The sequence below is a fragment of the Opisthorchis viverrini genome (genome assembly GCF_000715545.1).
Source record: "Opisthorchis viverrini unplaced genomic scaffold opera_v5_1, whole genome shotgun sequence".
Lineage (NCBI taxonomy): Eukaryota > Metazoa > Platyhelminthes > Trematoda > Opisthorchiida > Opisthorchiidae > Opisthorchis > Opisthorchis viverrini.
This window is the reverse complement of record NW_008751657.1, coordinates 3,045,330-3,061,004: the sequence shown is the minus strand read 5'-3', so window position 1 is coordinate 3,061,004 and position 15,675 is coordinate 3,045,330. Positions and strand designations below refer to the sequence as shown.

Here is a 15,675-nt window from a genome sequence, read left to right as displayed (position 1 = left end):
GCTGCTTCAGTCCTAATGATCCTGATTTATCGAAATGCTCTCGTGCTACATCAGCTAGTTCTTCAACTGAATTGAGTTTACGTAGTTTCAACCAACAACATGATGCGCCTACTCAAGAGGACATATCCTGCGAGGAACTTCTTCCACTATAAAATGTGTACACAATTTTGTCCAGACACAGCATCAAAGAAGTCCGCAATCGTTTTCAAACTTGCTGCTTCAATCCTAATGATCCTGATTTAGCGAAATGCTCTCGTGCTGCATCAGCTGGTTCTTCAACTGAATTGGGGATAAGGGTAGTTTATCCAGGACTGCGTACACAGCGGCATTTTGGAAAACAGTTTTTCACCCTGACTGGAATAGAGGTTGGGGAACAAGAGCTAACCTGGTATCCATCTAGCCCATGACTGGCCGAGAATGCTGTTGGGTATTCACTTAAACTCGACTTGAATATTGAGCGAGTTGGTTTATCTTACCCGATAAAAGCCAACCACAGCCTGGCTATTAACGGTAACAAACGGGCGAAATTCTCAAGGAAAGGCTGTCTTTCGTGACAGGATGACATACGTGTAGCGAGAAACTGAACTAAAAACATCTGTCATGGCCACCACAGTATTTAGTATTGGTTTCCCATCCCGGCTGCAGATTGCGTAATCTGATTCAGATGTTCGAAATTGTGGTAAGACTGAGTAATATACACGGATAAACTGTGCTCATAATTAAAGTGAGCTTTCACCGAAGAACGGATGTACCGCATTTTGGTTGTATAGATATCAATAGCCCATCTGGAATGCCTGTCTCAAAGGGTCGACCAAAAGTAGCTTATTTTCTCCAGCGGTCTCCAGTTTGATCAAACCACGATTCAACAGATGCTATGACACCAAGATGGAGGATCATTTATCCCCCGGGATAAACTCTTGGGCGTTGTCTCTTATTGGATCAACTTGGGATGTTTCATTGCACATGGTGAAAGTATTTTTACTCTTTAGTGTGACAACTAAAAAAATATAGAATTCTTCTAAAAATCCACTAACCATGCAACAAACGGAACATCAACCTGCCTGTAATGTGGAACAATCGTATGCAGAAACCCTGTGAACCAACGGGCCATCGATCATCCACAGGGAGGTCACTTAAGTGATAAACCAAGGATACCTCAAAGATAAACATGATGTGATAATTCGTCAAGCAACCAAAACAACAAGCCTACATATAGTAAACAAATAACAATATGTATCATAAACATATGTAACCCACTAACTCCATTTATCATAAACTATACTCGGCTGCGATGAACAAATCCGCACACACACGGTCGATCAGGTTCATTCAACATCTACTCACCTTGGGTGAACGGGTTCGTTGACTCGACACCGGTTTGCATCCTAGCTCGTTTCGGTTCCGTGTGAATTGGACCACCGTTGATCACACGTGATTGGTTGCAGTCCAACAGCTTGTCATCACCGCGCCTAGCTGGGCGTTTCTCGTCTTGCACACAGTTATTTGCTCCATCTGGGATGAGTACGGAGCTGAACGGAAAACCTAAAGCATGTGCCGCAGCGGTAAGTTGTAAGTTCATCATTTGTGAAGGCGGAGAGCCGAAGGGGTTCAATGCGGTTAGACCAGTTAAATCGGGCCTGACGAGATCCGAACGCGTGGTGTGCTGAATGGGTGGTTGAAGCAGACAGGGGTTCTGAAGAGGAGTTGGACCTTGGTGACTTGGTCCAAAATCATCTTGTTTGGGAGTTATATATGGTTGTGGGTAGAATGGAGGTAAAACTGGTCCTGGCAGGCTGAACGGGAAACGTCCAGCCGAAAATGCGTTGCCAAGATGAAATATACTTTCGAGTGTTTGGGCATGTTCCTGCAAGAAATGCAGCTGCAGTTGATGCATGCTGGAAAATCCTGCACAGCACTGGGGGCAGCTTAGATTTGGTCCCATGGAGCATCTGGTATCCTTTGAAGGTACTTCATCTGGAGGTCTGAGGGAAGCTTTGTCCGTCCGGTTATTTTGCCCTTAAAAACAAGTTCAAATAAGTCATTCAAGAGACCGAACTGAGCCAGTTGACAGTAAGTCTTTGCGCAGCCACTAAGACCAATATGGCCTACCGAAACATTATATTTATATTGTAAACCGTTATCGATCTATGCAATTTCGTTTTCCATTAAAGCAGTTGTAAGCTTCAGTTACTGTGCTTCCACAATTAATAGGCTGTTATTGTCCATCCCAATTAATCACAATCATAGTCTGTAAAAACCACCTTGGTGTATTGCTCAACCTAACTAAAGGTGAACGGGCTCGAGACAACTCAGAGTTCACGGCGCGAAGCTATCGAACTGAAGTCCCATAACTAGAACTCACCCCAGCCCTATGACTGATCTTATCATGGGTCGAACATTTTGAGGTTGCTCAGCCCCGTGCTTCCTTCGGTTTGCATGGAGGCTACTCATCTCAAGGATGCGACCGCTGAATGCTCAATTTTTTGGCGAATCCTTGTTGTGTTATAAAACTATCCAATGAAAGACGGGTATATTCACTGGTACACTTTCATTGTCTGTTATTGCTTTCGACAAGAATTTCGGCAACATCCATCAAGGCACGCATGCTAAAATATTGATCGCTTTTTAGACATCTTCCGGATGGAACGCTTCGATCCTTAACCGGACGAGTTCTGCCTAATTTCTTGGATCCTTATTAGTCCGTGTTGATGAGCGTCCCTCACTTCCGTTCATCCTAAGGCAACTCTCTCGACCAAAGTCGGAAGGAACTAAAGATAACAAGTTCACCTTCATTTTCCTCTAGGTGTGAACACGCTCAAGTTGTTCTGATCATTTCGTTTACTGATCCTGCATGATTTGAAATTTCCAAACTCTTCTGTAAGCCTAATCGTGCGGTCGAGACACTAACGGACTTCTAGTTTTGAGGAGCCTTACTGACTGGTGCTCATCGAAGCTTTAGGTGGAACAGATGGACAATCGTCAAAACTGTTGTTACTTAATGATTTTCGACAATTGATTGCAGCATTGGGACATCTCGCCTAGGCATTATCTGACTTCACAGGAAAAAAAAAGCAAGTTAAGTAATTCCTCATGGTTTTCTTCCTATCACGTTGGCTCACGCACTTACCACAAATAAAAGGCTAGGAAAGTTGTCCACTTTTTCCGTTTGATCTCAGTCACATCATATTCTGAAATGACCCTATTTTTGCTTGGACAGTTTACGTTAGCCTGGAGGTCAGAGTAAAGTCGCATGTTACGGAATTTAAAATCTTTTATTACCTAATTTCAGTGATTTCTGAACCATGGAGCAGTGAAAAATTAATTCTTATGTTTAGGACTATTTGTCTTGATTTAAAGAAAACCTCCGTTCAACCTCCCGGATGGTATATTCAACTCGATATGTGCTCGATTGGACGGGAAGGAAACGGCGCTGGAAGAACATTATTTGGCTTACGACTTGACGTATTCGTCCAGTGAACTATAATCTTAAATTTTTTAATCACAGATAACTACAGTAGCAATAACCCCTAGCTATGGTTGCCCTGTACCAGAAAGAACACTCGGGGGACCGACGTAATATACCCTATTCTAAGGGGAAGTGTACTAGTCCAGTGACCCCGAATGGACTTGACGGAGAAGTTATAACCCCTAGCTATGGTTGCCCTGTACCAAAAAGAACACTCGGGGGAACGACGTAATATACCCTATTCTAAGGGTGGTGTACTAGTCCAGTGACTCCGAATGGACTTGACGGAGAAGTATCTCCTTGGGAACAACTTTTCATGGTAGATTATCCAAGAGGATGTTTCATAAGGGTTTCTTTTGTGGAAGTTCTCCCTTTCTATGTATATTTCACTCTGTAAATGAAGCCAGTCCTTCAGTAAGGGCTGAGAAACATTCAGTAGAAGTCACCAATACAGTACATCTACCAAATCTCTGTGGAGGTCCGAACCCGCCACCCATTGATGGTTGAACACTATACCTACCACTCACTCACGAGTAGTCATTCAGCAGTATGATCAACCTGCACTTAGGATATAGCGTCACCACCTTTCAGTCACCCAGTTTACGTTGTGAGATTCGACGTTTACTGGCTCCTCGAGTGACGACCTCTCAGATGAAAGCCAATGAGAAATATGGGATTTTTTGGTTTTCCTTGGAACAAAGCTCCGGCCTCGTACATAGTGCAGACATGTAAGCCAGATGAGCACCAACTATTGCGTCGTACAGAAGTAAAATAGCTCTAAAGCAGTATCTGGATTTTTGGCAGGATGAAAGACTTGCTGGAACGAACGTCCCTCCATTTCCTTTTTGTTGCTGGAATCAATTAAACGACCATTGCTTCTCAGAAGGTTCACATCTTTTTGTGTGTACAAGCATGGTGCAAGACCTCACTAGCAGATGCCTTAAGTCCGTTAAGACGTCTTCAGCAGAAACCTGACTACTCACACTTTGAATTACTTGGCCATGTTTTGTTCTTTAATCTGCTGGTTGTCGACAGTTGGCAAAAATTAGAAGGCTAAATGACGTCTCAATATAGTAAGTAGGTTGATATGTTAGTATACATTGTTTTCCAGTCATTGTTATCGGTTCAAAAGAGAATTAGTCACACTGAATAATGACAATAAACCCAGCAAACAGTATGTGACTATTCAAAGTGATGTTGTCAGAACATGAAAAGCGTTTTGCGCACTTAAGTCTGCTACACTTGTTTTTTTCTACCAGGGGGTACCCGTTATGGAACATTGTAAACAAAAATGTGTAAATACGCGATGCAAGAACGACAGAAGATCGTGAGGACACCACACTTCTGAAAAGTACTTGGCTCCCGCAAACCTAACCATTGTTGTGTAGCAATTTCACGCGCTCACTATTCGCTCAGACAAATTCTGCTGGTCACCGGTATCCTGGTAATGTGACAAACGAGCCTGACTAGTTAGCAGTATTCACATCAGTTCTGAAATTGTGTTTTTCCATGCCGATCGTTCAACGCATTGGTCTTGTACCTGATCATGATCGTTTCTTGATGGTAAGGATCACCTAGGACTGTACATAACCCAGTGGTTAGGCTGCTGAAACTGACTAACCGGAGGGTCTGGTTCGAACCCAACCTCTCCATCTCGATTGCTCCTGTCCAGACTCGGGTAACCTGGCAATATCCCGGTCCATCCTTCAGATGATATGGCATCTATGCAACAAAAGACTAAACGATATTTACTGCCATTGTTGTCATTACTATCATCGTCGCCCGTATAGCATAACCTTGCTACTAAAAAGTATGTTTTCTACCGTCGTGACAGAAGAACATGGGATAACGTATTGCTCCGTGTGTTGTCCCATAAAAAGACGCGAAACTGTTTACCTTTCGACAAAATGCACAATCCACCCTGAACCAGCTAACACTTGAAAGAATTTTTCAGGAATACAAAATTACAGAACAATCCAGCTTGCTTATTTTCTCCGAATAACAGTAACATCGTGCTTCCATACTATCAGTAGCGCTCATGAGTCACTAACAGTCGACGCCTAAATGGACTTCATTCTTTAATTTATTGAGTATCAATGGTCGTCGTAAGTCTTCCGTTTCAATTAAATAGAACTCTGGGCTGTATAATGCACCCTATTATTCATATTGGTTACGGCTACCAGTGCAACAGAACCGTGGGAAGTACCCCATGGCGGCAACGGCTTGTTGTTCCATGAATTCGTCCTCTGTCAAAATCCACTCACATTGACTTCTAACTAGGATGCCTACTATCAACAGGAGCACCACAAACGCCAATGCCACGCTTCTGATCAAGCTTACTCTCGCGCGAATGACAGCGGTTCGTGTGATTTATACTTTGGATTCCATCTACGGATAGTAACAGCTGAGACAAACGTTGTTCGAATTGTGGTCATTATTAATCCATCCAAGGTGTGCCACATGAGAATAGGTGATGACGATGATGATGATGATGATGATGGTGTGGAAGCAACGGTAGTGGCAACAGCTCTGATTCCGTCCAACCAATAGACCCACATATTCCCCCCCGTTTCCACTTACATCCCGTTGGTATTAACAGAGCTACGCGTTGCTGTTCACTTGACAGGGTGCGTTAGACAGGCCCTATATCTATTCTGGAAGGTCATTTATTTTCTGGGCGCCTGGTACCTCACAGGCATGCTGGTCGGCCGGCAACCAGTTCTTCTGCAGACTGACTCGGCGGTGATTGTTTCACTGCTTCTCATGCTGGGAAGCGGAAACTATTTTGAACAGCAAGAAAACAGCTGAAGTATTGTTTACCAAAACAGCTTAGGAAATCACCATTCACACAATTTCAATACAACATTTATCCCTTTAATCTAATCCTAAAGCCACAGCACAGAGATGTTTGAGGAGGATCATTAGAATATAAATTGATCACTGCTTATAGTGGGTTTGACCTCAGTAGTGTTATGATATCCATATCAATCCGGGAAACGATCCTTCATCCTCCAACGATCGTTAAGCATTTTCACTGCGTAGGCAACAGGCCTGTGGTCGCAAGGCTAGTATCAAAGCCTTCACCCAAGGCAGGAAAATAGAACATGGGTTAAATGAACTCAAATAGGCCAGCGCTACATAGGAGGGCTCAACATTACAGTTAACAACAGCGGCCTCAGCACATTTTTAAAACCTGCTCACCTTCAGTCGTTTGATCCTTCTTCAAAATTCGTTCTGTCGGTCGACTCTGAGATGAATTTCCCATTTCAGGGATAAGTGGAGGAGACTGTGATGTGTTTGTCTGGGAATTATACCATTCCCTGGTGACGTTCAGCCTCTCTGCACATTCAAGTGGCGTTGGTGTTTCAAGAACGGGCAAACGTGACAGACTAGCCTTCTCTTGGCCTATCTGCATTCCTGTTGCTGTCGCGGTAATGTAGTTGAGTATGGACGGGATTGGAAGAAGGTGCACAAATGCCAAATGTTTGATCAGCTCTTCCCTGTTCCCTTGTCCGATAGATTGGTTGCAAATCGGGCATAGTGAATCATTGCCCAGGGACGAAAGCGTTGCACTAGCATCGGCATTAAACAGAAAATCTTTTGACATCTGCTTGCCCAAAGCGTTGAAACGGCTTATGAAGTCTTTGAATGAGTTCATGTAGGTATCGTTACCCGAAGCCTCATTCTGAGGACCGGATGTTTGTGTGGTGCATAGCTTTTCCCTTACTGGACTGATACTGGCTTTGGGTTTGATCGTTTTCAGCTGCCTTTCTCGGTGGTTGGATGCACAACTCGACTGTCTGTGGTTAGACCTGAATGGTTCGATGGTCTCTTCAATAAGGCACTGTAAGCGGAGAAAAGAAGTAACTGATAGGCGATGTGGCTCTCCAAGACATACGGTCGGCAAGATCATGAAACTCGCGGTCAAGATTCAATCCAAGAGGTCGAAGATACCCGCCGTAAATATATCTCAAAGTGTGGGCTAGAGACAGACGATAACTCCTCATCACAGGACAAGACTGATTTATTTTGGGATAACAGACAATAACACCCGTTTTCGCCTCCCACAGACGGAAGGATTGTTACAGTCATAATAGGCAAGACAGTAAAACGAATATTGTCGCTACCAATGGATTGATAGTGCGCCTTTGTTGCAACATATACACATAAAACCGGGTGGTCTAGGCTGAAGTATCTACTAGTGGAGGAAGACCACCCATAACTATGAACCTACACTTGCACATGTTAACCAGCTCAGTTATTAGACTCACAGCCAGCCCACTCTTTATATGTTTGCAGCCCCCCACCCCAACCCAAACCCCTCATACACACATACACAAACATATGTTTTCGCTGGGAAAATGGCATTCGGTTTGCTATGGAATCTTGGCCGTGATTAGGACTATTTGTTGTGTAGGATATATTCTAATTAATCAATCAGCGCTCCAACGGTAGCGTGCCTCTTTTCTTTTACCAACTCATAGGGTGGGGTTGTATGCTGAGTATCGCGTCAGTATCTGGGTTAGGTGGAATAGCAAATTAGATGGAATATATGGTATTTTATTTGTAACTAGTAGTGGGTTTTACTTCAAATTCTTTTATGCTGATAAAGTTGACCGATTGTTTTTTACTACACATGTGGTACACAAGTGCATGCCCGAAGAAGTAACGCTTTAAAAGTGATGCTAACAGATGAGGATCGGTAATAGATGGGCTGAACTGAAACGCTGTCGCACTAGCGTGCACATCTGGAATTAGCCGGACAAGGCTTTGCCTGTGGTGGGTCGTCCCTTGAACCCTTGCCGAAGTACACCTAGGTACAAGAAGAGATGTACTATGGCTGACGAAATATTTTGTCTTCATATGGAAACCCATATGTCGTTCGTCCGTGATGCCCCAGATCCATGGCTCTCAACACCATATAATCTCATGCCCACATGTGAACAGTGTCGAGCCTTCTTGGATCAGATTTAGTCCCTTTTCAGTTTTACACACGTGTGTTCCAAGCCCTTCTGTCCCCCTAGTTACCTGAATTCAAACTGATCCCTGTAGGTAATTGCTCCAGACTTGATTCATTATTTAGTAAAGGCTGACGCAATCCGTTACGTACTCTGCTCAGAACGTCCATTTTTCATCACCTTTGCAATATGAATCCCATTTGCACTGCCCTGTAGGAGGTTTTTTGAAGTTTCTCGTACTAATCCGCCGTTACTCAACTGAGTCTGGAACAAAATGTTTGCAAGTAGTACATATTGTGAAGCTTCGAATAAGGATTTGATCCAACCAAGTTTGCAGTCAGAGAGGCACTAGACAGTCAGTTTGTCCCTGTTGGCACTATGCGCTTCAGTAAACCTCTTGTTAGATTCACATCCCAACCCTCGAGTTACTATACACCTCACTCGGCCACGAGTGAGGCAGCACCGGCATGATTAAGTTGGACGAACAGAACTTGTCTGTCCATGAGGTAGTCAACACTACATCAAGTGAAGAAAGCTGCTTGACGGATGGTAAGGCTACATCCTGTCTAGGTGTAAGATGACCAAGCTGCATATTAGTCAGCTGCAAAACAATACTAGTGTCCGGTTGCAATGGTTCTAAGTAAATGATATCCTTCTCAATAAGTTTAAAACGGTGGCAGATTGCCGTCTGTTTTTTTCAGCACAGATGCAATAAATTCCACACAAACAAAGTTGACCGCTTTTCTTAGAGGAAATAATAGGGGGTCCCTTGTTCCCTTGTCACTTAACTGTACCTCCTGGCTTCGCGAATGTTTCATCCCAACTACTAAGTTACTGCCCCAGTGCATCACCTCAAAATCTTCTGTCATGACAGGTTATTCTGTAACTTCCTTTCTATGCACCAATCCTATCTTTAAAGTTATTGGTAATGAAGCAGGTTAGGTTGCAGAACACTTCGCTAATTCATCTATCCATTTAGCTAGCTAACTAGCTAGCTGGGTAGCTTTCTAGCTATGTGTCTAAGCAGCTGCGTATTACTGGAGGTCTTCTATCTCTGGTATATGTGAATGTGGTTCACCCATTCTGCAGTAGACTTTTTGTCTCTTAGAATGTGACTCGATCGTGTGTGACACTGAGAAAGATAACTGATGTGCTGCACTCAATAAAGCCTATTTTTAACAGAGATATTTTTAACGTTTCTCTTATTAGACCCCAGTGAACAGAAACCCACGACAACATCGGTACAGCCGTTAGTCATGATCGGAACTTAGGTCACCAATGAAAAGTCTACTCTGCTGTGCATCTATGCGTCTCCTCTACGATGATCACACGATAAGAACCATCCACACAGACCAAAATAATAGACCCCTAGAGATAAATTGCTTCGCTACAACAACGATTATATTGTCGTGGAATGGCTGACCTCTGCTCTGGGCAACCTTGACCGTTCTAATGTTCCTGTGGACCCATCTGATTGTACTCCATAACATTTACAATCTATGTGGCATTGAAAAATGATGGGAGATCTTTCAGCTCTTGCACCATTCCAGTTCAGAGCCATTCTGCGATCCACAGGAAGAAGTACTTAGACTAAAGTATCTCTGAGTTGCCAGAGTCCACAGTGAAGTGACCGAAAGTGTCAAGCTGGGACCACGTACCTAGTCATCTGAGGCTTTCCTAGTACCTGGTGCATGCACGCCACACCTAGCCGGTATGATCTAACTTCACCCTACACCGCGATTGTGGTTATTCAGAACTGATGGTACTACAATGATAACTGATCTATTTTCAAGCTAGAACTGCTTGATCCTCCTTCAGCCCAGTCTATGCCAGATGAAGTACTACAATTCAGTTACCTTTTCGTTAAGGTATTGTCCGTAATCTGAACAAGCTTGAAGCTAAGTTCTAAATACACTGATTTTTAGCCAAAGTATGCTTGGTAATGTGTCGAAATATTGGTAGCTCAGGTGAGTTTATTGGTTGTTGCTCAGGTGGCTGCTGATCTGTTCGCCGAGCTTGGTAATTGGCTGGCAAACGTTTCGTCACCATACGAGGATACATCATCAGTGCGCACTGACGATGTCGGCCAAGAAACAAAGTTCTGTAAACACTATCCAGAACTGCCTTCTATCCCACTATGGCGAAAGAGTAACGATTCCCTGGGAATCCGAAAATTTCGCGCAAAAGAGCAAATTTATCCTATCTTGAGTACCGCTTGTTTCCGGCCATCAATAGGCCGGTAGGTAGTTACCTCTTGGAAGAAGACAATTCACTGATATGTCTCTTCGAAGAGTTCCTACCAGAAGAGACTTTCGATAACGGGTCCCTCGGCCACGACCTACCAGATTATCTTTCCAAAAGAGGTTATTACCGTGGAGAACTAGATACTTTGAACGGTGGCACTGACTGGGCGCTTAGGTCAGGTGGCCCAGACAGAATGCCCATGCACCTTCAAAACAAAGTAATAACGAACATGCTTTGGTGCATTCAGCAGTGGACCCTGTTGACAGAGAAATTACGGAACCGTTCAACTTCACCGCAACGATCTGGAATATGCAGGCGGAAACCCATATTCCATTCAAATACAGAGTATATGAGGAACTTACTCAGTAAAACATCGCCTCCGAACATGAGCAGACAACAAAAAAGAGTGGGTCAAAGTGCGGCGTGATGTCTTTTACGACAATACCAAATTCAAAGGCGGGGACAGTCCAAAGCTTTAATTTCTCGAAAGAGATTACTCAACTTTGGTGCCTATAGTGTAACAGCTCTGCCGCGAAGTATGTGAGATAGAAAACAGGTTCATCGCTTCCACTGCGTTAATAAGTTTCAGAACTGGATGAGTAGCAGGGCAGTTCCTGTAGATCGGTGGGAGTACCAGTTACTAGCACAAACCCCTCCAACACTCAAGAGAATGATGAAAAGCAGCTGAAATTTTAAATTGTTTGAAACACGGCAACATATTTTGGTGTTCATATCTTGTGAGATGAACGTGTTGTTGTCAAAAGCTTTGTTGATAAGTGCGGTCTTCCTCAAATAGATTCCGTCGATGTCTTCGTGTGGTATTATCTTCAGCATTGGTTAACTTTCCACATGTGACTAAACCAGGAACTCTCACCACTTCATTTATCTCACACATACACACTATCCTCACCATGGCTTCATGCTTCAACCCAGTCTACCATATGTTTGTGTTCGCTCGACAAGTGAAACTGATATCAATCAATACAAAACAACAGGCCGTAACGACAGTTGATTCACCCCATTTTTTAAATCCAGTAAGTACACGACAACTACGACTCTTAATCCGGAGCATAAGTTGAGTGAGGCACATAGTAGACGTCAAGTTCATGTGCGAACATGTCATCACTGAACCGTCGGTATTATCGATGCGATTAGTAACCCAGCCTCGTTGTAGCTCATCACGCAAACACAGAAAACAAGTGGTGGTCAAACGGATGCTTCGCTATCATCCGAGTGTAAGCGAATCATCTTAGTGATGGGGCCAACAACGATTTGGTATGCATGCTAAAACAGTCGCATCAGAGCGAGATAGCGCATCGTCGCTGGGCGGGTACTATAGTGATAACTGCGATCATTAATACCATATACCAAGCACAGAGTTTACCAGCCCCATTGTTCTCAAGGAACTCAGAGCTCAAATGCGGTTGCTCCACAAATTACTGAGAGCTGGGTTTGCGTATTCAATTGGCCATACGAAAGTTCCGTGTGAAATTTGTGAACTAAAGTTTTTTTCTGTGCGTGCTCATCTTTTATATGGTGAGTGGTGTTTTTTTAGCTGACTAGGGCACTAAAGCTGGGAGAATAACACAGTCAATGTATCGGGGTAAATCAACACTTTCTGTCGTCATTTGCCGAAAAATGTGACAAAATGGCGGAGCATTGTAGAACAAACGATATACTTTTCCAACGAGTGACTTAATAAAAGACCATTCGTGTTCTGTTGCACTGCGGCTCCGCAGTCGAATCCTTTTCAATATATTTGTACTATTAGTTCAGATGGAGGGTATTTGTCTGCAAACAAATCAAATAAATACACGTTTTATAAAATACCTTTCGAAACACAATTGTAAATCCCAAACGTAACTACTCGCAAGGTTCCTGAGTTCCTGTCAACCCTTTGTTCTACTTGAACCCGAATTTTGACAAATATGTTCGTTTGCGTGTCAACTTAGTCTTTACGGGAAAAACAAATGAATCTCTGGTTTATGCTATCCTCCAGTAAACTTGCGAGTAGTTTTCTTTATGAAAATATACTGCGATATATCGAATACCGTGCCAACTGAAATATGGGACGACTGTGTGCAGCACATTCAGCTGAAGAATATCACAAAAGAGAGTCATCTGAGTCTCCCAAACTGATATGCAAATGAGTGTATTTGTCGAAAGAGTAAATCCTCTTCGAATAATGCAGGTTTCCTATTTTGTTTTCAACGAGAAACTCAACTGAGCCTCAGCTTTAGCTGGCGTTTGTCGTGATAGTCTTCAAATGAATGTGCTGCACAAAGGCTGTCTGGCGTTCCAGTTGGTATGATACTCGAGGTGTCGCAGTGTATTTTATTGAGGGTACACTACTCATAAGGTTGCTATCGAAGAGTTTTCAGCAACATTGTGAGTAGGATGTCGTCAAAAAATAATATTTGAAGTTTATGATTTGGAAGCAAACCGGCGGACGACATTTTATGAGTGAAATTTAATGTAGCCTCTTCCAACGAGACAACCAACACGGACCACAGCGGTACCTCATGCAGTTGGAAGGTGAAAATAGGGCTACTCTAGCTGCTCAGGATAGATTTGGTCCAATTCGAGGGGAGTTTCCAGATGATCAGCGGCCCCGGAACACATTGAAGTAAGTAAGACCTATACCGGTGCCCTGAACAGGGAGGTCCGGTCCTTAGATCCAACATTCCTAATCTTTACGAACGGGTGGCCTAGAGGCTACTTAATCAACCAGCCAACATGATGAAACTATCGTATGAAGTTGACATTCAGTAAATCCCATCTTCACTAGCTTTTCATCGCAGTGCAAACGGGTGGCGTGTTCTGGAAGGCTTCCATGTGAAATTGTCAGTCAGGCCATATCAAAGCAAGAAGAAATATCGTGTCATTGTGCAATAAAAGAGATATTCATATTATCAGTTTTTTCGCGACTTCCTACTGCATAACATGAGCAGATGATTAGTAGTAGTGCCCTCATCATGCTTCTATTTCGGGAAACCAGAAAACCAAATTGTACACTTCGAAACAGTGTCTTTGCTTGGTTTATCTATTCAACAGAGAGTTCTCTTAAAGGAAAAATCATGCTATCGAATCGACAATATCTCCTAGAACGGTGACGAAATGTCTGCAAATCAACTGCCACACCCGGCGAACAGCCTAACAGCCAGCTGATCAGCCACCAATATTCCAACATGTGTACTACTCAGATTTTGCAGAAAGGAGCTTTCTTCTTTGTCCTTTTGTTCTTTCATTGGAATTACGTTCTAAAAACCAAAACATTCAGTTTCTCAAGTTGCAGAGGAACACCGTATTGCCTCTACACAAACTGCCTACTACTACCTTCTAGGGGATGTCCATTCCCGTCAACGAGCAGGTGGTAAACCAGCAGTCGTGATATCGCAATAAGGTGTTGATTAGAAATTTAAGCCAGCCTACCTAAGGAAATTCACCGACACCTTTGCTCTTCCTTACTTGAGTGTGCTTGTAACCGGCAAGTCCTATTTTACTCAGGAATTCGCGTCCGGTCCACAGGTCCGTGGGACTGTAGTTGTATTTGACCGTTTGAACAACCCACTTGCTTTCATTTATTGAGATGTGTTGTGCCTAAAGGCTCACAAAGCCTGCACAGGTAGCCACGTCTCAGATTCGTTCAAGATACCAGACCAACATGGAGGCTGTCAAAGTCCATCTGAGGAAGAACCTCGACAGCCCCCAAGTCTGAGCTCCATTTCGTAAGTGTATTTATCGGGCTGAAATTATAGACCAGTCGATTTATCTAATCTGTCCAGCGTGCCTGATACTACATTGAAACGCCTTTTGGATCATCGTGCGAACTTCGGTTTTCAGAATTTCGATGGATCTTGAATAGGAAGCAAAAGTAAATCCCGTCAAGAATTCTAACATGTTTTCATTCGTGCATCCGTCCGTTGATGCCGTACAGCGATGAAGAGAACAAAACAGCTGCGAACAGGTCGATGCGAAGGCTACCGTTGCTCCAGACGAGTCTGTATAGGCGGCCGAATGTCGCGTTTGACTCGATGGTCCGAGCATTCATTTCATTGTTAACTGCCAAGTTTCTGGACAAAGTATACCGAAGTAGCAGAAATATTTACAAGCTCCTCGAGGAGGAGTTTTCAGCAACCGTATGAGTAGTGCATTACAAAATATAGCTACAGGTTGTTTCTAATACGTTCAACACTGCAGAATTTCCAGGATGCTAAGGCAGGACATTCACAAATGTGTACATATATAATACAAAGAAGCATACTGAAATTCAATACAACACACTACATGTAAACTAAGTTTGCGTTGGCGGTGAGAACAAGCGGAAACCTAAACCAGGGGGCCACGTCACCTAGTTCTTACTAATCCGAATAAATGTCAAAATAGCGCTTAAAACAGCGTTGCAAAAATCGCCTGAAAAACCCCTTCTACATTATTAACAAAATTATTTGTAATACCCAAACAAAACCAGATTGCATTTTCACGCTTCACCTTACACAATTTTCGAGAACTGGGCGAATTGAAAACACTTTACGTCAACGGTATGTCTGCCTCGAACGGAAACGTGGGGCCCTTAGTTATGAATTCTAGTTGATGTCAAATGCATACTTATTAGTATGCAAACAAGATGCGCTCAGACGTGGAATACCTGGGAGCCAAGTGAGCGGGGGGAAAAGCTTGAGTACTTGAATGATTGGATAGATGAGTGGGTGAGACGTGAAGATGTTTGCATAGGCGGGAAGCATTGAAACCTAGAAAAAAACAATAATGGAATCCTATCCAACCCACATACAGTTGAAGTCACCTAGAGAAGAAGAGATGACCGAAACGTTGGGCAGAGAACGAGAGACATAGACTCAGTCGTTTCCGGGCCTGGCTGCTTGTTCAATTTTCGATACACACACGAAACGTGTGCACGTCTGTGTAATGTGTATCAATGCGTTTATCTTTTCATTTTCATCATAGCCATCCGTATCCGTCTACAAATTTATGAATGCGCAATTTTCC

At 43.3% G+C, this 15,675-nt stretch overlaps 1 protein-coding gene across 1 annotated transcript in view; it reads right to left on the bottom strand.

Moving 5' to 3' along the window:
* T265_00046 (hypothetical protein) overlaps positions 1-15,675 on the bottom strand; it is a gene marked incomplete at both ends in the record, with an annotated part of 88,648 nt that overhangs the window by 49,079 nt on the left and 23,894 nt on the right. The window contains 2 exons of the mRNA XM_009163703.1: positions 1,345-2,016; positions 6,668-7,310. Coding sequence (XP_009161967.1) covers positions 1,345-2,016; positions 6,668-7,310 — 1,315 coding nt within the window. The remainder of the gene's footprint in view (positions 1-1,344; positions 2,017-6,667; positions 7,311-15,675) is intronic.